This window comes from Tachyglossus aculeatus, chromosome 9 (genome assembly GCF_015852505.1).
Source record: "Tachyglossus aculeatus isolate mTacAcu1 chromosome 9, mTacAcu1.pri, whole genome shotgun sequence".
Classification (NCBI taxonomy): Eukaryota; Metazoa; Chordata; class Mammalia; order Monotremata; family Tachyglossidae; genus Tachyglossus; species Tachyglossus aculeatus.
In genome coordinates, this window is record NC_052074.1 from 21,894,041 (window position 1) to 21,920,384 (window position 26,344).

At 48.0% G+C, this 26,344-nt stretch overlaps 1 protein-coding gene, 2 long non-coding RNA genes and 1 other non-coding gene across 6 annotated transcripts in view; 3 read left to right on the forward strand and 1 right to left on the reverse strand.

Moving 5' to 3' along the window:
* Positions 1-7,716, forward strand: part of LOC119932282 — a 70,576-nt gene extending 62,860 nt beyond the window's left edge. Inside the window, exons 1-3 of one of the 2 annotated variants that reach the window (XR_005452297.1) lie at positions 5,495-5,568; positions 6,111-6,219; positions 7,194-7,716. This is a non-coding gene — a long non-coding RNA (uncharacterized LOC119932282). Of the gene's footprint in view, positions 1-5,494; positions 5,569-6,110; positions 6,220-7,193 lie in introns of those variants that run through there. The other variant, XR_005452298.1, reaches the window with a different exon arrangement.
* On the forward strand, positions 6,514-6,651 carry LOC119932719. The gene has a single exon (XR_005452459.1). It is a non-coding gene; the product is annotated as a small nucleolar RNA SNORA7 (small nucleolar RNA).
* A 1,600-nt stretch (positions 7,717-9,316) lies between the features above and the next one.
* Positions 9,317-25,944, forward strand: LOC119932281. The gene is made up of 3 exons (XR_005452296.1): positions 9,317-9,510; positions 9,840-10,008; positions 25,810-25,944. It is a non-coding gene; the product is annotated as an uncharacterized LOC119932281 (long non-coding RNA).
* LOC119932276 (nuclear GTPase SLIP-GC-like) overlaps positions 11,184-26,344 on the reverse strand; it is a 44,804-nt gene continuing 29,643 nt past the window's right edge. For both annotated transcript variants that reach the window (XM_038751373.1, XM_038751374.1), the window contains exons 12-19: positions 25,852-25,988; positions 25,431-25,595; positions 19,625-19,782; positions 17,064-17,202; positions 15,483-15,591; positions 14,280-14,416; positions 11,702-11,792; positions 11,184-11,429 (exon numbers count right to left, since the gene is read on the reverse strand). In XM_038751373.1, coding sequence (XP_038607301.1) covers positions 11,368-11,429; positions 11,702-11,792; positions 14,280-14,416; positions 15,483-15,591; positions 17,064-17,202; positions 19,625-19,782; positions 25,431-25,595; positions 25,852-25,988 — 998 coding nt within the window. In that variant the 3' untranslated portion in view covers positions 11,184-11,367. The remainder of the gene's footprint in view (positions 11,430-11,701; positions 11,793-14,279; positions 14,417-15,482; positions 15,592-17,063; positions 17,203-19,624; positions 19,783-25,430; positions 25,596-25,851; positions 25,989-26,344) is intronic.

Sequence of the window (26,344 nt, forward strand, 5' to 3'; positions counted from 1 at the left end):
CAGGGTTTGCTGCCATTTGTCTGCTGCATGACCTTGGGCGAGTCACTTAACTCCTCTGTGCCTCAGTTCCCTCATCTGTAAAATGGGGATGGAGACTGTGAGCCCCACGTGGGAAAGGGAGAGGGTCCACCCCAATGTGCTCGTTTCCACTCCTCAGCTCTTAGAATGGTGCCGGGCACGTGGTAAGTGCCTAGCAAATAAATTAATAATAATAATAATAATGATAATGATAGCATTTATTAAGCGCTTACTATGTGCAAAGCACTGTTCTAAGCTCTGGGGAGGTTACAAGGTGATCAGGATGTCCCACAGGGGGCTCACAGTTTTCATCCCCATCCTACAGGTGAGGGAACTGAGGCACAGAGGAGCCAAGTGACTCGCCCAAAGTCGCGCTTAGTAAATGCCATCATTATTATTACAGTGCTCAGCACACAGTAAGCGCTCAATACGATTGAGTGAATGAATGAATGTTGCTCAGCATGGCTCAGTGGAAAGAGCCTGGGCATTGGAGTCAGAGGTCAGGGGTTCAAATCCCGGCTCCACCACTTGTCAGCTGGGTGACCTTGGGCAAGTCACTTAACTTCTCTGGGCCTCAGTTACCTCATCTGTAAAATGGGGATGAAGACTGTGAGCCCCCTGTGGGACAACCTGATCACCTTGTAACCTCCCCAGCGCTTAGAACAGTGCTTTGCACGTAGTAAGCGCTTAATAAATGCCATCATTATTATTATTATTATTATTATTATTATTTTGTCTTCTCCCCAGCTTACTTCTCTCATGCCATTTAGTTTGTCTCTATTTTCTGTCCATTTTCTCCACAGGCCTGATATTGGAGAAGGCACAGATGGGTGGGTGGCTGGCTAGCACTCCCCTCTGGAAAGCAGTGCTGCAGCTTTGGGAATTAGTTTGAGATTGGGCTAGAAGTGAGATATTGTGATACATCATTATCTGGATCTTTGTTGCCTTTCATTCTAAGTTTCAAGGTACCAAGGGGTCGTTTGTTTTCCCTAATGAAGCCTGCAGAGCACTCCGCTCACCAGGACTGATTTCATTTAGCATCTGCCAAGGACACCAAGGCAGTACGGAGCAATAAATGAGTTAGCTGGGGTGGGAGCCTGCTAGCCGTGACCAATTCCTTGTGCTTGGATTCCGAGGCCCAGGTCATGCAGCCTTTTCTTTCCTTGGATTGATGGGAAACTGGTTTTAGTGAAATACAGCTTTAGGCTGTAAAGAGTCAATATACAGATTCACAGTCTATCAATCAATCGTATTTATTGAGCGCTTGCTGTGTGCAGAGCACTGTGCTAAGCACTTGGCAGAATACAATGTAACAGAAACATTCCCTGCCCATTTGGATCCTGGATGTCAGAGGAGTGGCTGGCCAGGACCCTAGAATGAGTCGAACAACCTGCAGGATTCCTCAAATAACCTCACCTGAGTATTTGAAGGGGTGGGGCACTGAGAGAAGGAGGAGGAGGATGTTACTCCCCTCCTCAAAAATCTCCAGTGGCTACCAGTCAACCTACGCATCAGGCAAAAACTGCTCACTCTCAGCTTCAAGGCTCTCCATCACCTTGCCCCCTCATACCTCACCTCCCTTCTCTCTTTCTCCAGCCCAGCCCACACCCTCTGCTCCTCTGCCGCTACCCTCCTCGCTGTGCCTCGTTCTCGCCTGTCCCGCCATCGACCCCCAGCCCACATCCTCCCCCTGGCCTGGAATTCCCTCCTTCCGTACATCTGCCACGCTGGCTCTCTTCCTCCCTTCAAAGCCCTACTGAAAGCTCACCTCCTCTAGGAGGCCTTCCCAGACTGAGCCCCCTCCTTCCTCTCCCCCTCCCCATCCCCCCACCCTACCTCCTTCCCCTCCCCACAGCACCTGTATATGTTTGTACAGATTTATTACTCTATTTTACTTGTACATATTTATTATATTTATTTTATTTTGTTAATATGTTCTGTTGCCTGTCTCCCCCTTCTAGACTGTGAGCCCATTGTTGGGTAGGGACCGTCTCTATAGGTTGCCAACTTGTACTTTCCAAGCGCTTAGTACAGTGCTCTGCACACAGTAAGTGCTCAGTAAATACGATTGAATGAATGAATTTGGCAGATTTGAAGAGGGAGTGTGTTCCAGGCCAGAGGTAGGACGTGGGCCAGGGGTCGATTGAATGAATGAATGGGGAGGAAGAAGAGGCTGTGAGGAACCTGTAGGTAACATCTGTGAGGAGATGCCAGGAAGGATTTCACCAGCTCCTTGATGGGAGAAGAGTTCCAAGAGCAGCATTGCCCAGGCCTAGCTGAGAGAATGAGGAGACCAGGATGGGTGAGCCTGGGCCCTTTAGTTGTCTGGAGGTGGGAAAGGGACGGGGAGCTTTGGTGAGCATCTCCAGACCCCACTCTGCAGGATGGACAATAGGAGATGATAGAGAGGCTGGGAAGGCCAAAGAGCCTAAGGTCAGACCCCTCCCTTTCTGCACATAGCATCTGCAAAAATCTACATGCATGCACATGCACACATAATCCCCCCCCCCCCACCCACACACACACGTCCCCAACACACACAGTCAGAAACTTCCATGTTTTCAGTATCACAGTAGACCAGTCAACACTTACTAGGTGCCTGGTACATAGTAAGCACTTACAAATACCATTTTTAAAAGCAAAGAAAAAAGTCCAAGAAGAACAAGGTGTCTTTGGAGAGTCAGAGGAGGCCAGGTGCAATGTCTCACCTTGGCGAGGGCCAAGGGGATGTGGGAAGCCATGGTTGGAGAAGGGGAGAGGAGGTTGGGGAGAGTAGAGGGAAACTGGGAATAGGAAGGGATGAGAAATTTCAGAGGAAAGAGAGGAGGAGGGAGGAGAAGATGAAGGGGGAAGAGGAAATACAGAGAAAGAGAAAAATGAAGAGAAATAGGGGATTCAGAGGGCCTGGGTGAGGTGAGAGGATAAAGCACATATATTCATGGCTGTAGTCCATTTTACTTTCCCTGGTTCCAGCCAATCTTTTGACAGTCTGAAAAGTATTGAGGTGATCAGATGCTCCCGTTAGAGCTGATTCTCCTCTCCCAAAACAAATTCAAATCACTCCTACCAAATTTGTCAGTGCTTCCCCTGAGAAGCAGCCAATTCACTGAAAACAACACTCATTCTCCCCCGGCCAACCATCAGGAACTACATCCAGTCCAGAGCCTAATTTGGGCCATGGCTCAACCTTGGCCCCCACGCCCTCCCCCCCCAACACCCCCAGCTCCCCTTGCAGAGCCCCACTTTCAGGAGGCAAAGCTCAACTCCAAATGCCATCACTACGACTTATATAGTCTCAAGGCCGAAGAGTAGTCCCTCAGTACTGAAACTCTTGCTCTTCGGCTCCAAACCCATGCTTCCCGATTCTCCCTGATTCGAAACCTGCTCTCCCTGGCTCCAAACCTGTGCTCCCCTTCTTATCCCACCCCATCCTGTCCCCCCTGTGGTAGCAATAAGGAGGGAAAGTTAGAAGTGGGGAGAGCCTTCTTCTGGGACCAATTAAGCACTGACAAGTCCTCTGCAACATTTTCCCATTGGAAGTAGATGATAATTTACCTTTTTTACTCTCCTACCCACTCCTTCCCAACCAGCATTAGAGAGAAGAAATTCTATAAGCAAAAATAAGTCACAAACCAAGAATCAACGGAGAAGTCGGTCCACTGTTCACCATTCAGCCCAGGAAGGGGAAAAGTGGGTCCCCATCTCTTGGTTTGGAAGCTTCCTCCTCTGGTCTCTGGGGCTACGTTACCTTCACCGACCGCAAGGCCAGAACAGTCAGAGGCTCTGTTGAATTGAAAGAAAAGGAAGTGAAACTAGATTTCTCTCTGAGATGTAAAGAGTTAAATGTGAACCAAACTCCTCCCTGGCCCTCTCTGCCTGCTGCTGTTTATTCTTTCTTAAGCCCTATTTAAATTGATTTTTTGCGGGGTGAGCGAACTCGTGAAAAAGCCCAAGTGAAGAGGGTGGCGATCACCAAGCTCCGTCCCCAAAGAGGGTGGTCTTGATAAGAAGGACCTGATGGGTTTTTTTGTCCTCCCTCGCAGGAGGGCCATCACCTTGGTGTAGCCGATGGGAAAGGAGGGAAGCTACTCATCTGGCTGAGTTCTCAGCCGGTCATATTTGTTGAGTGCTTTCTGTGTGCAGAGCACTGTACTAAGCGGTTGGGAGGGTACAATATAAGAATATAACAGACACATTCTTTGCCCACAGCGAGCTTACAGAACTGTGCTTGTGCCGTCCTCTCCCCAGCCCCAGGACTCTCACAGGCTGGAAAGAGGCTAAGCTGGAGGGGCTGAGGAAGGTCGCTGTTGGGCTGAGAAGCAGTTGGCTGTGCCCGGCCAGGTCCAGAGGGCCGGAGAGAGCAAATCAGGAGCATGAAGAGTCCCTTGGGCTTGTGCTGGTCTTGTGCACAGGTGTTCATTTGCGTGAAATTGGCATATGTGTTTGTATGTTTGGGTGGCTGAATTGTCAGTTATGCATTTCCTTAATGTACACCAGTGTGGTGGGGGAATTTGCATTGGGCTTTTGTGGTGAGAGAAGTGTAAGTGTTGAGAGTATTTATGGCTGAGCAGTAACAATCTGCTCAGTGTTGTGCAGATTTTTTGTTTAGTCAGAAAATGGCAACAACATACCAGATCAGTAGGCAGAAGGAGAGTGCTAAAGAGGAAGGGCTACCCCACTGTCAGCAGGGGCCAGGTGAGCGGGCCGGAGACAGCACTGGTCAGGAGGGGGTGAGGGGACGTATCCAAGTGTCCAGTCACTCGCCCTCAGCTCCTCACCACACAGCAAAGCAGCTAAAACTCCCAGGAGACGGATGAGTAAGTTGGAATTCCCTGCCACCTTTGCTCCAAACTCTGAAAGACGGGACCCCCTTGCCCAGTAGGGCAAGCGCAGGGCAGGCGGATTCTCTATGTACACACCCGACTGTCATAGGGAGAGGGGGTGAGCAGGTAACCTTTCCCTTGGCGGCTGCTGACACACCTGTTTTCCGGGAGATGAGCCTTTCCTCCAGGTATTTGCCTGTGGCCTTCCCTCTCTCTATCTCTGAGAGAGATGACAGGTTGGATTTGAAGCTTCAGGCCTAGGCAGCACAATGTGGGTTACCAGTCCAAGCACACTTCCAAATATCTGCGCACAAGTGGTCCACGTTGTGAATATTTAGCTACCAGGCACTTAGCCCACAAAAGTTTGTTTTTAGTCTACCAACTCACCAGCCAATTTCTCTCTGTGTCTTAACGTTCCCTGTGTTGTGTTTCCTGGGATGCCGTCTCCGTTATCATTTATCTACCTCCCCCCATTCCCAGCCATCTCTACAACTCTCAGCTCCTCCATCTTCTCTCTGACTCAGTATTTTGAGGTCTCTTGGTCTCTACTTTTTCTAAGCATTTCTGTCACATTCTCTTTCAGTGTCTCGGGATCTTTGTCATTGTCTGTTTCAGCCTCTGCCTCACTCTTTCTCTCTCTCTCTCTCAAGCTCCGCTGACTCCTGAGCACAAGCGTGAGCTCTCCGGAGTAATCCCTTAAATCAGTTTAAGAGCAAGAGTGGGAAAGGTAAGGAGAGGGATGACCAACAAAGTGACTCACTGGGAAAACCAACAGAAATATGGTGAAAGATGAATGGAAGGACATCATTTTTCCAGTCTGAAACAGCAGCTTTTTAATAGCTCACCTTAAATTCAGGATCTTCATGGCTTAGGACTGATGTGATAGTTTAACCATCTCTTCTCGCTTTTCCTCCATTGATGCAGAGAGTTGAGACTATACTGTAATTTCCTGGCAGTGAACTCTGGGAGGCAGGAGTGCCGTAGTGGACAGAGCACGGGACTGAGGATTAGGAGACCTGGGTTCTAGTACTAGCTCTACCACTTACCTACTGTGTGGCCATAGATAAGTCACTTAATTTCTCTGGGCCTCAGTTTCCTCATCTGTAAAATGGATATTAACTGTTTTCCCTTCCCCTTAGACTGTGAGTTCCATTTGGGACGGGACTGTACCCAAGCTGATTATTTTGTACCTACCCCAGTACTTAGTGCAGTGCTTGGTACATAGTAAGCACTTAATACATACCATCCATTATTGTTCTTTTTTATTAGGGCCAGTAAGAATCATCACTGCAGAAGATCCAATGAGGAGTCAAGAGCTTCAATCCCAAGAACTGAATATTGAAAGTCCTCGGCTTCCTGACTGGAGTGATGGGTGTCGGTGAGTAGCAGCAGAGGGGGAGAAGAGCTCCAGAGCCCCTTGAAGGGGGACCGCGGAAATGTTGAGGTGAACTTCTCACATCTGAAAGACAAGGAATTCGCTAAAGCACCAGTTAAAGGGAGTTTGCCAAGCTTGCTGGTCACTGGAATTCTCTATTCCCCCCATCTGTAATTTATTTTAATGTCCATCTCCCCCTGGATTCATGCAGTCGTATTTATTGAGCACTTTCTGCGTGCTAAGCACTGTACTATGCACTTGGGAGAGTATAATATAAAAGGATCATAAGCTCCTTTTCCCCTCCCAGGATCACCCCTGGAGCGTTTCCAGTACTCTATCAGTCTCGACTGCAGGAGGGACAGTCAAGTAGAGGTATACCCATTCTATTCCTAGCTTGGGCAGTGGCTAGCGAGTGGAAGGCAATCTGCTAAAAGTCAAAACTCACCCGTGCTGGGGCGGCAGTGGCATGGGAGAGAGTCAGGGGCGGAGACTAGCGTTTACTGCGTGGAAGGAGGCAATGGTAAACCACTTCCAGATTTTTACCAAGAAAACTCTGTGGATACACTACCAGAATGATTGCAGATGGAGGTGAGGTATTCTGGGAGAGATGTGTCCATGGCGTTGCTATGGGCCAGAAATGACTCAACAGCATAAGACAATAAGCCTTTTGGGCAGAGATCACGTCTACCAACCATATTATATTGTACTTTCTCAAGTGCTTAGTATGGTGCTCGGCACTAAGTGTTCATTAGCATAATTGATTGAGTTAGATCCCACCTGTTGAGTAATAGTTTCTTTGTGAGCTGTATGTTTCCTTCATGGAAGAGGACTTCCTTTGGAAATAAAAACAGAAAGTCATTTGTTCGTTGATCATTCCATCCCTATTGTGAAAAGGGAGTTAAGACTGGGTTCCATTTCAAAACAGGTCTCCTGCAGCTCTAACTTTCTCTCTCATGTTTGTTTTGTTTCACCAACAGATTTCTGTCTGTGCCTTGACACCCGCTGTGCTTTGGCCCCTGGATCGTGACATCACCATTATCATCAAAGTATAAGTAATATTCATAACTATGTTTATTTTCCCAGTGCATCCAAGGGACTTAGGGTAGGCAATGGCTGATCGTCACCATCTTTTTCCTGCCACAGGTTTTTTTCCCCCCCTTCAGCAGTGTATGCATGCACGCGTGCAAACACAGTTTCTCTCTCTCTCTCTTTCTCTCTCTCTCTCTCTCTCTCTCTCTCTCTCCCCCTCCCCCCCCCTTGGGGCCTACTATGGCACTTATAAGGAAGAGGCCTAATATTGGGGGGCTGGGGAGGGAGAGACTTGAGAGGGAACTACAGCTGCTCTCCACCCTGCCCAGCCCTCCCCGGTCCTTGCGGCTCCGGCGAAATGGGAAGTGGATGCTGAAAACTGGGAAAGAGCCAGCTTTGGCAAGGAAGCAAGAGGAAAACATTTCAAAAGCCAGGCTGGGCTGGTTGGACAGGCGGGAGGTGGGATTTGAAGGAGCGATGGGAAGGTGGAACAGTGGGGCAGGAAGGGAGTGGGTGGAGGGTGATGAGGAGAGGCTTTCTTGGTCACCGCTCAGGTCTTCAATCAATCAATGGTATGTGCTTCAATTGGTTAATTGATTGGTTGTATCAATCAGTGTGCTTACGGGGTGCAAAGTACTGTTCTGAGTGCTTGGGAAACTACACAGAGTAGACATATTCCCTGCCCACAAGAAGCTGACAGTCTAGAAGGGGGAGAGAGATGTTAATAAATAAATTACATCCTGTCTTTGTGCAGAAGGAAGTGGCCACACCACCATAGAAGCTGGGGGCAGAACACCGTGAGGCTCTCCTTGTTTCTTTGGCGCACTGGGGTTTGTGACCTTCTAACACTGTTGGCAGGATGTTATGTGTCGCTGCTGCAAAACAGCGGGTAAGTGTGGTTCCTGCTCCAGCACCCCCTCACTGCCCCCACCCCTAAGCAGCCCAGAGCAGCCAGATTCACCCTTTGGAGAGTGGCTGACTCTGAAAATGGCCCAGAGACCCTGGGCTCCCTGATGGGCCCAGGTCGGAGGCTGGGGAGGGCAGGGGAAAAGCTCCAAATGGTCTGCGCTTCCCCCAAGGGGCTCTGTCTGAGTTCTTCCTTTCTCTCTCTCTGCTCCCTGGGCTCCGGACCCCATGGGACGCAGACTCCTCTGCCTGCTGTCACAGTACCAGAACGTGAGGATCTTTGTTGTGTCTGCTGTCTGATTCCCTCCCTTCCCCTAGTCTGACCCAGAGCATCTCTAAAGTTCCAGCCTGCATCCTCAAGAGAGGGCAGGAAGAATGTTCAGAGCAAAGCTTCATTGGAGAGGTTTGGACCGCCACACGATCCTGAGCAACTACTGCCAATGCCAGTAGTTTATCTAATTATGCCAGTAACTTTATCTCTTCCCCTCCTCCTGCCCCACTTTCTCCATTTACCTGTTTCTCTACTTTTGTCCTTCTCTGGCCCTTGGTTCCCCTTTAGACTTCTCTGTTTTTGTTTTTTTTTTACACTGTGTGTTTTTTTCCTCTGCCTACACAATTTCCTAGGAATTCTTTGTCTCTCTTGGTTTCTGCTGTTTTCGGTCCTTCTCCACTGTGGTGCCTGTCTGTTGTTTTCTTCCCTTCTGCCTTTCTCCCCCATTTCCTTTTTCAAGGACTCCAGTAACTTCCCTTTTACTCTCTCTTCCTCTCCATTTCTCCTTACCCTCTCTTCCTGCCTCACCCCCTTCCCCACCTCCCCCGACCCCTCTCTTCTCGTCACTTTTAGATTTTCTTTGACTTTTTCCAGCCTTAGCCTAATGCTCTCATCTGTATCCCTCAGAAATCTCCCTGTCCTCACCCCAGGGTTGAACCAGGAAGGGGAGGGGAAGGGAGGGAGAACTTTCCCAGCCACATACCTTATTAGTCAAGGTGAAATTCCTGCTGCTCCTCCAGGTTCCCGTCCACGGGGGCTTTGGCTTTGGGATTGTCGGGTCTCTTGTGTTTCTCCCTCCTTTGCTCGGGGGCCACCCTACACCTTCCCAGCAGAAGGGCAAAGGTGTGCCCATCTGCTTCGTACCTGGAGGTGGCCCTGCTGGGAGACTCCATCTCCCGGCGTACTGGTGTGTGTCACCTCCTGCATAAAGTTCTGCTCCTTGAAACCCCCTCCTGCACCCCCCCCACCCCCAGAACAAGCCAGGAACAGTGCCCTCTTCACAGGTCATTGGTCCCAGGGCTGGCGTGGCCCACACTGGCACCAGCAGCCTGGCTTGCTGGCAGATTCCGTGACAGGCAAAGCAAGTGGTAAGTGCTTTCAGCATGGTAACTGACAAATTTTAAAAGTCGACCCAGCCCTAACCCCACCCCTCTTGTCCTTTACCTCTTGAAAATAGGGCTTGAAGGTTCTCTGCCTTTCAGCTTCCAAGTGGGTGATTTCTCCAGATGCTGGGACTTGGTTGGCTGGGCTGAAGCTTTAATAGCTTGTCTATTTGTGGCAGCAAAGTCTTCAGCCCAGATAAGACAAATCTCTTGGAGCCTTAGGTCGCCCTTGGTCCCCAGAGTGTCAACTCTCCCCTCCTCCATTCCTCACTTTTCCCGACCCCCTAACCCCCCAACAATCTGTTTCTCCTTAGGCTGAGAAATTCACAACCAGAGACATCTTTGACTGGGCAGAGACTTGGCGTTTTGATGATTGACTGAAGTGTAGGTTAACATGCCGGCATGGAAGCAGAGCTGGAGAGCACAGCGGAGCCCTTCATAGGCCAGCAGATGAAGGTGACCAGCCCTATGGACCCTGGCTCAGTGAGTGGAGGATGGGCCCCTGGGGCCTGCAAGCTTTTTTTATATATGTAAAATACTAAGCCCTGGCATAGATACAAACTAATTAATTTGGATACAGTTCATGTCCCACATGGGGAATCTCAGTTTTCATCCCCATTTTACAGATGAGGAAGCTGAGGCACAGAGAAGTAAAGTGACTTGCCCAAGGTCACCCAGCAGATCGACAGTGGCTAGAGCACAGGCTTGGAAGTCAGAGGATGTGGGTTCTAACCCTGGCTCTGCCACTCATCTGCTGTGTGACCTTGGACAAGCCACTTAACTTCTCTGTGCCTCAGTTACCTCATCTGTAAAATGGGGATTAAGACTGTGAGCCCCTTGTGGGACAACCTGATCACCTGGTACCTACCCCAGTGCTTAGAGCAGTGCTAGGCACATTGTAAGCTCTTAAATACCATTATTATTATTATTATTGTTATTGTTGACAGGGCTGGCATTAGAACCTCCGTCCTTCTGACTCCCGGGCCTATGCTCAATCAGTTAGGCCATACTGCTTCTCCAGCTTTTCTGACCAGGGCCTCCTTCCTAGCCTGTTCCCCCGTTTCTTGGGGGCAAGAGAGAGCATGTAGGAGAGGTTTCTAAACTAATGCACAACTAAGAACCAGGCAGAAGGGAAAATGGAAAACCATTTGCTATTGGTAATTAGACCTTTGGTCCCCAACTTAGTTCTCTTTTTTTTAAATGGTATTTGTTAAGTGCTTACTGCATGTCAAACACTGTTGTAAGTGCTGGTTCAAATACAAGTTAATTAGGTCAGACACAGTCCCTGTTCCACATGGGAGACTCGGTCTAAGAGGGGAAGCAGTGCTTCTACTCTGCCCCCGTCTTCCTCTCCAGGATCTGGACTAAGGTAATGGGGTGATGGGAAGTAAGGGGAAAGAAAAAACCCCCACAGATCTCAGTATAAAATGTCTTTATTTAGATAGATACATAAATGCAACTAACTCAGGGCAAGTTGAGGGGCTGGAAAGTGGGATGGACACAGCTCAGTCCTTATGTATGTACTGATTTATATTTTCTATTATATACCCTTATCTTTCCACACTCTTTCCCATGCATTCCCCTATAAAGACTCATTAATTATGGCAGGTGTTTGTTGAGCCATCCCTGCCTCTTCCCCTCCACCGCCCCCCCCCCCACCCCCGCAAAGCTAGCTAGCTGCCACCTTAGTATTTTTCCCACACCCAATCCGAGCAGGCACCTTCCTGAAAAGTGGTCCGGCCAAAGCTTGAATTTTCCTGTTAAAGCTATTCTTGATCAGAAAAGCAAACTTGCAAATAGAAGTATATAAACATGGTGACCCAAGATCGCAGAAGGCTGTTTTTAAGGAGTGTTTTTCAGCTGGTGGTACATGGCTTTAATATAGTTGTATTCCTTCCTGAGGTCTGTAAGACAAAAAAATTACCTTTATTAAAAAAAAAACCCTCTTCCTTTATATTATGTCGAATTGTAACTAACTCCCTCTGCACATGCTTAGGAGAGAGTCTCTGTGAAAGGACAGGGGGCTAGGGTGGACCGCAGAGCTAGCCAGGATACCTGCAGGTGTTCTACCCACGCCTCTATCAGCCAGGATGCCAAGACCCTGGTGCTTGGCCCCTAACTCGTGCACTTAAACCTGGCCCTGGGCCGCTGAGGCCAGGAAGATGCAGACACTTACCGGGCAGTGAACAAGGTAGAGCTTCTCTCTGAGACAAGGCCAGTTCCAGCATCTTTACAATGTTGTCTTTTAGTCCGACCAAGATGTCCTTCTGCAGGGTCCGTGCCCCATGTTAGAGAAAAGTGGATCAGAGAGGAGGAGTGAGTGAAGAGCACAGACAATCCCCGGCCTTCCCACTTCACGGCCCCCGCAGGAATAACTACCCTTACCCGTGTAATGCCAACCCCAAGCCTCAAGGAGACATTTTACAGAGGGATTTGCAAATTCACTTGTTAGTGAGTGTCCACCCACAGGCCCTCCAGAGGCTCAGTCCTAAACCCCGAAGGTTAAAAAACAGTAATAATAATAATAATTATGGTACTTGTTAAGCACTTGCTATGTGCCAAGGACTAGTCTAAGCACCGGGGAAGATACAAGTTACTCAGGTTGGATACAGTCCCTATCCCACATTGGGCTCACGCTCTTAATCTCCATTTTTTATAGATGAGAGAACTGAGGTCCAGAGAAGTTAAGTGACTTGCCCAAGGTCACACAAGGTTTTGGGATGCTGACTGCCATGCTGGAGCAGAGAAGAGTTTCTCTGATAATAATAATGATGGCATTTATTAAGCGCTTACTATGTGCAAAGCACTGTACTAAGCGCTGGGGAATTTACAAGGTGATCAGGTTGTCCCACGTGGGGCTCACGGTCTTAATCCCCATTTTACAGAGGAGGTAACTGAGGCCCAGAGAAGTGAAGTGACTTGCCCAAGGTCACACAGGTGACAAGCGGTGGAGCGGGATTCAAACCCCTGACGTCTGACTCGAAAGCCCGGGCTCTTGCCACTGAACCACGCTGCTTCACTCTTGATAAAGAGCTGCACAGATCTCAAAGTGGTTTTGGTTTTTGTTATTTCACCTTTCTTCCTTAGATTGTGAGCCTGAGGTCCAGAGAACATTTCTAACCTTTATCTGGGTACTTTTTCCCATGGCTTTGCACATTATCAATATTTAATATACTACTACAACACACAAGGGATGATGGCCTTGCCCACCAAAGGCCGCACATCCATTTCAAACAACTCCTATTTTGGGATCAGTTCGCATCCATGAGAATGCAAACGGATGTGGCTTAGTACAGTGCTCTGCACACAGTAAGCGCTCAATAAATACGATTGATGATGATGTGGCAGTGGCTGAGGTCCCCAGGAGAGCTTCGAGAGCTTCCTGGTCACAGAATAAAGACTGGAGCAAGCCTCGTGGCCCTGCTGCATGTTGAGTCTCCCACTCTCTTGCAGTTAACTCCAGTCAAGTAAGGAAAGGAGTTTTGTTCTTCTATAGCCAGCGCTTAGAACAGTGCTTTGCACATAATAAGCACTTAACAAACACCATTATTATTATAGGGACTTGTGTCTCATGGAACATTCCACTGCTTAGCCAAGGTGTGATAGATATCAAATAGGACGAATTTGAAATGGATGTGTGGCTTCTCACCTTTCCTGTGTGTGATGTAGTCATATATATATATTAAGTATTGACTGTGTGCAAAGTATTGGGGAAAAGTAATAATAATAATGGTATTTGTGGAGCACTTACTATGTGCTAAGCACTGTTCTAAGCACTGGGGGGAATACAAGGTAAGCAGGCTGTCCCCTGTGGGGCTCACAGTCTTAATTAATCCCCATTTTACAGAGGAGGTAACTGAGGCACAGAGGAGGTAACTGAGGCACAGAGAAGTGACTTGCCCAAAGTCACATAGTTGACAAGTGGCGGAGCAGGGATTAGAACCCACGACCTCTGACTCCCAAGCCCGGGCTTTTGCCACTAAGCCTCGTACCTATATGAAGTTTAGAAATTTGTCTGTGGAGGACTGTCCACACACACTTTCTCCCCTCCCTAGATGTCTCATCACACCCACATGAGGAAGAGAGAGAGGTTAACTGCAATCACTGAACTGGATAAAGCTGGCCCAGGGCCTCTGCAGAAGAGCCACTAGAACCACCACCCTGGCCAGAGCAAGTGAGAAGCAGCATAGCCTAGTGGATAGAGCACAGGCCTGGGAATCATAAGGACCTGGGTTCTAATTCTGGCTCCGCCCCTTGTCTGCTGTATGGCTTTGGGCAAGTCACTTAACTTCTCGGTGCCTCAGTCACTTCGTCTGTAAAATAAGGATTAAGACTGTGAGCCTCATTTGGGACTGTGTCTAACCGATTAGCTTGTATCCACCCAGCACATAAACACTGTGCCTTTCACATAGTAAGCGCTTAGCAAATACCATTAAAAAAAAAGTGAGCCGCAGCCACTAGGGCAGGTTTCAGTCCAGGGAGGAAGGGAGATCTTGTAGCCACAGAGGCTCTAAGACCAAATCAGGAAGGCTTGGGACATGGTGGGCCTGGAAACAGGGAGGGGAGGACACTCGGTGAAGCTTGAAGGTGGCAAGTTCTGAACAAGCTTCTTCACCCACTGAGGGCAGCACACGTTAGCCCAGCGAAAAATAGTGAGTGTCCAAGAGGGTTGGAGCTCCCGGTGGGAACAATCCCCACCTCCCCTCTCCCCCAGCTTACTGAGTTCAAGACTTCCCTCCAACAAAGTCACTCACCTTCAGTTTATTCATTTCCTGGAGCATTTGGTCTTTGGCCCTTTCAAACATTCCTCCTATCACTTCCTTTTCAAAACCTTCCCTTAAGATGTTTTTCATCTTCTCACAAGAGTTCTTGCCTTTGATCTTGGCTGCCTCTGTTGAAAAGAGCAACGCAGGTCACAAGAAGCAAGCAGCCCCAGGAGAGCGGGAGGCCTAGCAGTGGGATGGGGATAGACGCAGGGTCACTTCTGCAGGAGGGAGGGCCAGGGAAATACAGCGGGGGGAAAAATGCAGTCACTGCCAACCAGCTCACTGCTGCAGTGACAGCCGTTGCTGCCTCTGTTAGCCGCTGTCTCCTAAAGACTGTATTGGGACCGTCCAGGGTGGCTGCAACCGTGAGGAAGTGTGACGATCCTGGCCCGCCCCTGTTCCGCCTGGGGCTCACAGTCTTACTCCCTATTTTACAAATGAGGTAACTGAGGCACAGAGAAGTTAAGTGACTTGTCCAAGGCCACACAGCAGACAAGTGGCTGATCTGGGATTAGCACACCATGCTGCATCCCCATCCCCAGTTGTAAAAAAATGGGGATTAAAATTAAGATTGTGAGCCCTATGTGGGACAGAGACTGTGTCCAACTTGCTTATCTTGTATCTACCCCAGCGCTTAGTATAATGCCCAGCAAGTAATAAGCATTTAACAAATGCCATTAAAAAAAAAAGTGTGCAGGGGTGTCCCAGGTAAATTTTGCAGTAGCCATGGTTCAACCCTTTCCCTGTTCCAGAAGCTGTAGACTCCGCTCACCCCTGCCACTCTAGGCAGCAGCAGCAGCATTTACTGAACAGGCCATATCTGTCATCTGAACCCCAAGACAGAAGTATAATAATAATAATAATAATGGCATTTGTTAAGCACTTACTATGTGCGAAGCACTGTTCTAAGCGCTGGGGGGGATACAAGGTGATCAGGTTGTGCCACATGGGCCTCACAGTCTTAATCCCCATTTTACAGATGAGGTAGCTGAGGCTCAGAGTAGTTAAATGACTTGCCCAAGGTCACACAGCAGATGTGGTGGAGCTGGGATTAGAACCCATGACCTCTGACTCCCAACCCGTGCTCTTTCCACTGAGCCACGCTGCTTCTCCCAAACAGGGTTTGGGGGCGGAGGGAGTCTGTTCAGTCCACGTGAGGGAAGGAAAGGGACCCCAGGGACCAAGTCCTACCTTCATAAACCGGCTTCAGGTCATTCTGTACGGACACTGGGAAGGACTCAAAGATCACCACCTTCCTTTTTAAAATGGTCCTTTTCAGGTTGCTGAAAATAACCTGTGTCTGTAGAAAGGGTTAATATTCAGTTAGATTTACATAAATGGAGAAGTTTATTTTTAAAAATGATTGAAACACTTAGGAGAACCTGGGCTCAGAGACGCAGCATGGCGTAGTGGAAAGAGTACGGGCGGGCCGGGAGTCAGAGGACACTCTGTCTGTTCTGTCACTACTCTGCTGGGTGACCGAGGGCAAGTCACAACTGCTTTGGGCCTCAGTTTCCTCACGTGCAAAGTAGGGATTCAATACCTATATTCCCTCCTACTTAGACTGTGAGTCCCATGTGGAACCTGATTATCTTGTGTCTACCCCAGTGCTTAACAAATACCAGAAATATTCTCATTATTATTATTATTGGGATTTGCTCAACCAGGGTAGAGATGAAGACAGTGGTGCTTTTAAGCAGAGGAAAAAAATGACCCAAAAGACATCTCAGATAGTCACAAATGTGTACCCGTCATTGGTGCCGAACACAGTCTACTTACTAAAATACTCAATGACTCTGAGCAGCTCAGCTGTGGGTCAGCCTCTGTGGATATGACAGTAGGTATCCTCAACCACAGTTCTCCAGCCCTTGGGGACCACCTCCCCTTTGAATGGAGAGGGTCTCCATCCAGTTAGAGGCTGTGTGACCTTGGGCAAGTCACTTCACTTCTCTGAGCCTCAGTTACCTCATCTGTAAAATGGGGATTGACTGTGAGCCCCACGTGGGGCAACCTGATCATGTGATATCCAGCGCTTAGAACAGTGCTTTGCACCTAGTAAGCGCTTAATAAATGCCATTATTATTATTATTATTATTATTATTATTATTATTATCATTGTCAGTGTGAGGGAGTGGGTGATCAGTAAACTGAAGATGGCTTCTGATTCTGTGGACTGGGCAGGATGACGACCTTGTGTAATTAGGCTGTCGGTAACCAAAGAGCTTCCTCAAGGGTTGGAGTTAATTCGTAGTAATAGTGGCATTTGTTAAGTGTTAACTATATGCCAAGCACTGGGATAGATACAATAATCAGATTAGACCCAATCCCTGTCCCACTTGGAGCTCACAGTCTCAGCAGGAGGACGAACACCAATTGAATCCCCATTTTACAGATGAGGAAACTGAGGTACAGAGAAGTGAAATGTTTTGCCCATGGGCACATATAGCAGGCTGGTGGCAGAGCTGGAATTAGAACCCAGATCCTCAGACTCCAGTCTTGTGTTATTTTCCCTAGGCCACACAGCTTCTCGGTATATTACTGGCTTGGTGTTATTTCCAAGCTGCAGATGGGATAAACCTAGCCAATCTCACCAGTGTGTGGATCCCAGTCTTTTGTTTCCTAGTGAAAGACTCACACCCACCTTATTGTGGGGCCCCATCTGCTCTCATTCCAGTCTCCTGGACCAGGTACATGTTATTTGTGTGGGGCCTACTATTAACTTAACACACCAACCCCTTGGCCATTAGAGAGATCCACAGAAGATTCCCTTACCTCTGTACTCAGAAACTGGTATTTGCCATTTTGTTTGTCTGCTTCCAGTTTTTTTGCAACTTTCAAAATTTCAGCTTTAAAAGCAGTCTCTATTTCATCCAAATAAGTCATCAGGGAAGACCGTGTATCTTTTCCAGTCCTTTAAAAGAAGCATAATTCATACCTGATATTAAAGATGAAATAAGTGACCGACAATTTGCTCAGTGCACACCTCTTCATTCATTCACTTGTATTTATTGAGCACATACTATGTGCAGAGCACTGTACTAAGCGCTTGAGGGAGTACAAGACAACAATAAATAGATACTTATTATACTTAATAAATAGAGCACTTCTGCCTGGCCCATGACACAAAGGGTCATTTTGCTGTTCACAACTGCAAAGAAGATGAGGGTCAACAATGGAGACAACCATGGTAAAGCTTCCTTTTCGAAATGATGGACAAGCCTCAGTCCTGAGATTTCAGGACCGAGAATCTGTGCAAAGTGAGGAAGACATTAGTGGCTACAAAAGGATCCCACATTTCCTTTTTTAAAAAATGGCATTCGTTAAGCACTTACTATGGCCCAGGCACTGTTCTAAGTGCTGGGGTGGACACAAGATAATCAGGTTGGACACAGTCCCGGTCCCACATGGGGCTCCTAGTCTTAATCCCCATTTTACAAATGAGGTAACTGAGGCACTGAGAAGTGAAGTGACTTGCTAAGGTCACACAGCTGACAAGTGGCAGAGCCGCATTAGAACCCAGTGCCTTCTGGCTCCCGGGGCCATGTTCTATCCACTGGACCACACTTTTTGACATCGAATACTCACACAATCCACACTACCCAGACCCTTTAAGTAATAATATGGCACTTATTTATTAAGCACATTTTCAGGTGCTAAGCCCTGTACTAAAGGCCTCAATAAATGCAAGACAATCAGACTCAGACCCTGTACCACTTCAGCCTCACAATCTAAGAGTTAGGGAAAGTAGGTATCTCTTCTCTGTTTTATAGATGGAGAAACTGAGTCCCAGAGAGATTAAGTGACTTGCCCAGTTAGAAAGCAGGCTAGTGGCAGAGGTGGGATTAGAACCTGAGGCTAGATCACTCGGCCTTCACCACTACCTACCAGCGCTTAGTACCGTGCTCTGAACACAGAAGTACAGACTAAAGAATTGAGAAGCAGCGTGGCTTCGTGGAAAGAACACGGGCTTGGGAGTCAGAGACCATGGGTTTTAATCCCCGCTCCGCCACTTGTCTGCTGTGTGACCTGTGTGCCTCAGTTACCTCATCTGTAAAATGGGGCTTAAACGTGTGAGCCCCACGTGGGACAACCTCATTACCCTGTATCTACCCCAGCACTTAGACCAGTGCTTGGCACATAGTAAGCGCTTAACAGATACCACTTGTCTGCTGTGTGACCCTTGGGCAAGTAACATAACTTCTCTGTGCTTTGATTACCTCATCTGTAAAATGGGGATGAAGACTGTGAGCCCCATGGGAGACAGGGACTGTATCCAACCTGATTACCATGTATCTATCCAAGTGCTTTGAACAGTGCCTGGCACATAGTAAGCGCTTAACAGATACCACTAAAAAAAAAAAAGACAAAAAACCCCATTGATTGAAAAGGCAAACGGCACCATTTGAATTGGCTTGGAGGCAGGAAAGATCACTGACTTCATGAAGTCCGATGCAGGCAACTTGTATATGGAGACCAAAGGTGCTAACTTAGTATTTTTGTGATCACCAACAGGGAGAGCGAGAGATCCTGGCTCTGATTCTGATTCATGTAAAGGATGCCAATGACAACAGCTTTGCAGTTGCAAAAAGTAACCAGCCTAGGATTGTTCTGTCCCACGGAAAGTCTATCAGTCTGACAATAATAATAATAATAATTACAGTATCTTTTAAGCACTTAATTTATGCCAGACACTGTACTAAGCACTGGGGTAGATACAAGCAAATCGGGTTGGACATACTCCCTGTCCCATATGGGGCTCTCAGTCTCAATCACCATTTTACAGATGAAGTAACTGAGGTGCAGACAAGTGGTGGAGTCAGGATTAGAACCCATAACCTTCTGACTCCTAGGCCTTTGCTCTGTACCCTACGCCATGCTGCTTCTCTCTCCAAGTTCTGTTGAAAAGAAGGACCAGCAGTAGGGAGCCAAACAAAGCAGTGAAATTACTGAAAACCTGAACTCCCAGGAAAATGTTTGTTACATAGACATAAAACGCATTTCCCCTTTCAATCAAATGAGGGAAGACAATACTCAGAAGATGAATGTTAGCTCCTTGAAGGCAGGGAGCGCATGACTCTGGCAGGATTGTCTATTAGTTCTAGGCCTCCAAAGCATAGCTGCTACATCACAAACCCTAGCCTCACTAGGGCATTGCAAAACGCAATGGATGGCTGGGCCTCCAACTCTTTAAATGTTAAGTAAAACACTGAAGAAGTCCCCAGTTGTCATTCATATACCCTTCCACTGAAGGACCTCATCTTGGGCAAATAGAAACATTTTTATAAGTAATTGTTAGAACTTCTCAAAGAGTAGAAAATGCCCCTACCTCTTACCTTAATATTCTCTGGAAAACACTGCCAATTTTATCGTAGACAGGCTGTGAAATAGCTTCATTCAGATCTATTCTTAGATAAACCCTGGAGGCAAAGACACCATTTTTCAAGCAGATGGCCTTCAGAGTTCTGTGAAATCCTTGATTTACTTTTTTTTTCTGGGAAAAAAAGCAGAATTAGCATAGAGTTGGCCTGGGATAGAGCAAGACAGTTCAATTCTCCTACCGGAGAGACAGGAGAGGAAAACCAAAACTATCTTAATACTTATTAAACATACCTAATTTTACACTAAAAGGTATAAGCAATCCTGTTTCTTACACAACGATTCCACTTAATAATTAGAGCCATTTTGGACTCTGTGTAAATGGTTCTTCTGATCAGCCAGCAGAGTGATATTGTTATAAAACCTGTCTAATATCTGCCAAGTGGTAATTGTCTCCAGTTGACAGATTCAGTAGGGTCTACTCAGCACAGGTGTGGGTGTGCGTGCGTGCACAGAAAACTGGTCACAGAGTTGGGGAAAGGTTCACGGTCTATACGGCAGACAGGGTCCCTACCTCCCAGTCTAAGAACGAGGAGGTGAGAGGGCAGGTGAGGGACACACGCGGAAAGGTGGACATGATAAAAACAGCCAAATCCCATAAGGAGGAGCAAGGACAGCAGCAGCAAGGACAAAGGAACAGGTGGTTACAGCTCCATGGGGCTGTCCAGAGTTCCTGTTGCCCCTTTCTGAGCTTTCCAAATATTTGCCAAGCTTGGTGAGTTACTTCTTGCTAACCTCTGACACCTACAAATTTAATCATTTTGTAGCCTCTTACCGCTCTTTTCTGCTAATGATCCTCGACGCCCTCCCCCTTCACATCAATCAGTTGTATCTACTGAGTACTTACAATGTGCACAGCACTGTACTAAGCACTTGGGAGAGTAAACTACAAAGGGATGGTAGACATTCCCTGCCCACAATCAATCAATCAATCAATCAATCGTATTTATTGAGCGCTTACTATGTGCAGAGCACTGTACTAAGCGCTTGGGAAGTACAAATTGGCATCACATAGAGACAGTCCCTACCCAACAGTGGGCTCACAGTCTAAAAGGGGGAGACAGAGAACTGAACCAAACATACCAACAAAATAAAATAAGTAGGATAGAAATGTACAAGTAAAATAAATAAATAAATAAATAAATGGAGTAATAAATATGTACAACCATATATACATATATACAGGTGCTGTGGGGAAGGGAAGGAGGTAAGACGGGGGGATGGAGAGGGGGACGAGGGGGAGAGGAAAGAAGGGGCTCAGTCTGGGAAGGCCTCCTGGAGGAGGTGAGCTCTCAGCAGGGCCTTGAAGGGAGGAAGAGAGCTAGCTTGGCGGATGGGCAGAGGGAGGGCATTCCAGGCCCGGGGGATGACGTGGGCCGGGGGTCGATGGCGGGACAGGCGAGAGCGAGGTACAGTGAGGAGATTAGTGGTGGAGGAGCGGAGGGTGCGGGCTGGGCAGTAGAAGGAGAGAAGGGAGGTGAGGTAGGAGGGGGCGAGGTGATGGAGAGCCTTGAAGCCCAGGGTGAGGAGTTTCTGCTTGATGCGCAGATTGATCGGTAGCCATTGGAGGTTTTTGAGGAGGGGAGTAATATGTCCAGAGCGTTTCTGGACAAAGATAATCCGGGCAGCAGCATGAAGTATGGATTGAAGTGGAGAGAGACACGAGGATGGGAGATCAGAGAGAAGGCTAGTGCAGTAGTCCAGACGGGATAGGATGAGAGCTTGAATTAGCAGGGTAGCGGTTTGGATGGAGAGGAAAGGGCGGATCTTGGCAATGTTGCGGAGCTGAGACCGGCAGGTTTTGGTGACGGCTTGGATGTGAGGGGTGAATGAGAGAGCGGAGTCGAGGATGACACCAAGGTTGCGGGCTTGTGAGACGGGAAGGATGGTAGTGCCGTCAACAGAGATGGGAAAGTCAGGGAGAGGACAAGGTTTGGGAGGGAAGACAAGGAGCTCAGTCTTCGACATGTTGAGCTTTAGGTGGCGGGCGGACATCCAGATGGAGATGTCCTGAAGGCAGGAGGAGATGCGAGCCTGGAGGGAGGGGGAGAGAGCAGGGGCAGAGATGTAGATCTGGGTGTCATCAGCGTAGAGATGATAGTTGAAGCCGTGGGAGCGAATGAGGTCACCAAGGGAGTGAGTGTAGATTGAGAACAGAAGGGGACCAAGCACTGAACCTCGGGGAACCCCCACAGTAAGAGGATGGGAGGGGGAGGAGGAGCCTGCAAAAGAGACTGAGAAAGAACGACCGGAGAGATAAGAGGAGAACCAGGAGAGGACGGAGTCTGTAAAGCCAAGGTCAGATAACGTGTGGAGGAGAAGGGGGTGGTCCACAGTGTCAAAGGCAGCTGAGAGGTCGAGGAGGATTAGGACAGAGTAGGAGCCGTTGGATTTGGCAAGCAGGAGGTCATTGGTGACCTTTGAGAGGGCAGTTTCCGTGGAATGAAGGGGACGGAAGCCAGACTGGAGGGGGTCGAGGAGAGAGTTGTTGTTGAGGAATTCTAGGCAGCGCGTGTAGACAACTCGTTCAAGGAGTTTGGAAAGGAATGGTAGGAGGGATATGGGACGATAACTAGAAGGTGAGGTGGGGTCAAGAGAGGGTTTTTTTAGGATGGGAGAGACATGGGCATGTTTGAAGGCAGAGGGGAAGGAACCAGTGGAGAGTGAGCGGTTGAAGATGGAAGTTAAGGAGGGGAGAAGGGATGGAGCGAGAGATTTCATAAGATGAGAGGGAATGGGGTCAGAAGCACAGGTGGCCGGAGTAGCACTTGAGAGGAGGGAGGAGAGTTCCTCTGAGGATACCGCTGGGAAGGATGGGAGAGTAGCAGAGAGTGTTGAGAGCCGGGAGGTTGGAGAAAGGGGGGAAGAGACTTTGGGGAGGTCGGACCTGATGGATTTAATTTTGTTAATGAAGTAGGAGGCCAGATCGTTGAGGGTGAGGGAAGGAGGAGGGGGAGGAACCGGGGGCCTGAGAAGGGAGTTGAATGTACGGAAGAGCTGGCGGGGGTGATGGGCATGGGTGTCAATAAGGGAGGAGAAATAGTTTTGTCTGGCAGAAGAGAGGGCTGAGTTAAGGCAGGAAAGGATAAACTTGAAGTGAACGAGGTTGGCATGGTGTTTAGACTTTCGCCAGCAGCGTTCAGCAGCTCGAGCATAAGAGCGAAGGAGGCGGACAGTGGCAGTGATCCAGGGCTGTGGGTTAGTGGTGCGAGAGCGGCGAAGGGAAAGGGGAGCGAGCGAGTCTAGCTGAGTAGAAAGGGTAGAGTTGAGAGCAGTAATCTGATCATCAAGACTGGGTAGAGAGGAGAGGGCGGCGAGGTGGGGTGTGAGGCGCTCCGAAAGATGGGTGGGGTCCAGAGAGCGGAAGCAGCTTACAGTCTAGAGAAGCAGTGTGGCTGAGTGGAAAGAGCATGGGCTTGGGCGTCAGAGATCATGGGTTCTAATTCCGGCTCCGCCACTTGTCAGCTGTGTGACTTTGGGCAAGTCACTTAACTTCTCTGTGCCTCAGTTACCTCCTCTGTAAAATGGGGATTGAGAATGTGAGCCCTACATGGGACAACCTGATTACCTAGTATCTAACTCAGCATTTAGAACAGTGCTTGGCACATAGTAAGCGCTTAACAAATATCATCATTAGAGGGGGATACAGACAATATAAATGAATAACGGATATGTACATAAGAGCTGTAGGGCTGAGGAGGGGTGAATTAGGAGTGCAAATCCAAAGAAGAGGAAATGAGGGCTTAGTCGGAGAAGGCTTCTTGGAGAAGATGAGATTTTTAATAAGGCTTCGAAGGTGGGGAAAGTGATCGTCTATCGAATATAAAGAGGGAAGACATTCCGGGTCAGAGGCAGGAAGTGGGCGAGAGGTTGGCGGCTAGAAAGAGGAGATGGAGGTACGGTGAGTAGGTTGGCAATTGGAGGAGCAAAGTGTGCAGGCTCGGTTGGGTGGGAGGGGGAAGGGGTTTAAGTGCTTTAAAGCCAATGGTAAAGAGTTTCTGCTTGATGCGGAGGAGGATGGACAATGCCTGGAGGTTCTTGAGGAGTGGAGAAATATGGAATAAATCGTTTTGTAGAAAAATGATCCGGGCAGCAGAGTGAAGTATGGATTGGAGTCTGGGGAGATAGGAGGCAGGCAAGTCAGCGAGGAGGCTGATGCAGTACTATAAATTAGCAATAAATTAAATTGCTAAAATAGCAGCAACTTGGGTACAGAGGGAAGGGAGGATTTTAGTGATATTGTGGAGACTGAACCGACAGGACCTGGCAACAGATTGAACTCGGGGTTGAATGAGAGAGATGAGTCAAGGATAATATCTGACAGATATCTGTCATATCTGACAGATTGCCACTCTCCCACATTTTAAAAGCCCAACATCACATCTTTTCCAAGAGGCCTTTCCTATGTCCTCACTTCCCCTCTTCACCCTCCCTTCTGTGTCGCCTATGCTTTTGGGTCTGTTCCCATCTTCTAGGCTATAACCTTGTTGTGGGCAGGAAGCGTGTCTGCTATTCTGTTGTATTGTGCTCTTCCAAGCACTTAGTTCAGTGCTCTGCACATTCTAAGTGCTCAATAAACATGATGCTTAAGCACTTGATAAATGCTGTAATAATAATAATAATAATCTGTTCATTCATTCAGTCATATTTATTGAGCACTTACTGTGTGCAAAGCACTGTAGTAAGCGCTTGGGAGAGTACCATATAACAATATAAGGGATAGGACTAAATGCATGAGTGAGAGAGAGTAGGAGGAAAAATAGGGTGTGGGGAGATTAATCAGGAAGCACATCTCCTCCAAACGGCCTTTCCAGATTAAGCCCAATTTTTCCTCATCTTTCATTCCCTTCTACATCGCCCCGAATTGTGTGGTACTCTCTCAAGCACTTAGTACAGTGCTGTGCACAAAGTAAGCACTCCATTAGCACTGACTGGACTGGCCACTTCCCTTCCCCGCATGCAATGGTGAATCTGGATAATCACACCTGGCCTCCTCACCAGGCAAGTGTGTCCGAGGGAGCACACTCTAGACTGAAATGTTTGGGGAAGACTGTGTCTGACTTCCGATCATTTCCAGTCTGGAGGGCCACAGGGAGAGGACCCACTACAGAGATCATCCAGAGTCACGGACAACCCACCCCACGCTTGTGTTGACTCTGGAACTGACTTTGGATCCAATGGGGCTTCATGCCCAGGGCTGACTTAGTGCCAGACCATTCTAGGCTGGGACAGGCTCACATTCCTGAGACCAGGCCAGCCCCAACCCAATTCCCAGCAACCCCAAGTCATATCAACCCATCAGCCATCTCCAACACTTATTTACTTTTACTCATCCTCAGCACCTCAGCATATACACGTATTCAATTGTTAATCCAGTTATTTAAATTACTGCTTGTAAATACTCTTAGGCCTGTCTCTCCTATTAGAGTATCAATTCCTGGTGGGCAGGGAATGTGTCACTGATTGTTTTGTACTTCCCAGGGCTTAGCACAGTGCATTACACCCAATTGGCAGTCAATAACTATTATTTGATTACTTGCCCTAATCCGTTCACCTTCTTATGGCTCTTCCATCTTCTTCTGTCTCAGTGCCTTCACTAGGAAAGTCAGAAAACCAGCAGCATATTTCCCAGAGTCCAGGTCTTAGAGAATGAGTTTTACCTGTTAAGTCAATACCTAGTAATCTTTCTCCTCCTCCTCTTCTCCCTCTCCTGGTTAAAGAGTAGTGGTTTTATTAAATAAAAGCACAAGGGGCATTACTCACAAAGAGGAGGTCATCAAGAATTCTTTTGTAAGATGACTTTGCATTCTTGACTCCCTCGGTGAGGGGCCCCTTTATTTGGTTAAAGCACTTGTCAGCATCCTTCTCCAAACACTGGATTTTCACCTCCAAATAGCTCTTCAGAGTGTCATGGCAAAAGTCCTTAATCTGGAATAAGAACCGAGAGGACACATTAAGAACACATGAAATGCCAATATGGGGGCCAGCCCAGGATTCTCTCTCTAACCCGCAGTAATAAAGGAAATCTTGAAAGGATGAGCACAGCACAGAAATGAAATTGTTAGTGCCAATTGTGGAGCACAGATTGTGGAGCACAAGCACCGGGGGTCACCCACTGAAGCTTCGGTATGTTTCTTTCAAGGCAGCCTCCCCAGGACAGATTGCTCCAATTTCAAATACTAACAATGTCATGTTCTACTTGGAACTCGAAGTGCTCTGCAAGCGAGACGATGCCAAAAGCCTGTGTGATGTAATCGGATACCATCTTCTTCTTCTCTTTCAGGTATATGCTTCTGATCTTCTGTCTTAATTTAGGAATTTCTAGAATCAATAAGCACAGATCATTCAAAATGTGGGTTTGGTTGACTGGCCAGTAAAGTGCTTGTGAGGGGCAGGCCTTTGTCCGATGAACTAATACACCAGGAAATGTTTTCTGTGTTGGAAGTATTTCAAAGAGATACGGAGATGGGATTCTTCCGCTCTCTGTTGCTGGGAACTCCCTTCAAAGTCCAGGCCGGAGTCACCTTACTCCCAAGTAAGGAGAAGGAACTGACTATTCATTCAATTCAGTCGTATTGAGCGCTTACTGTGTGCAGAGCACTGTACTAAGTGCTTCGGAAGTACAAAGCGGACTAAGGCTTGGGCAACAAGCAGTTTCGCTCAGCGGAAAGAGCACG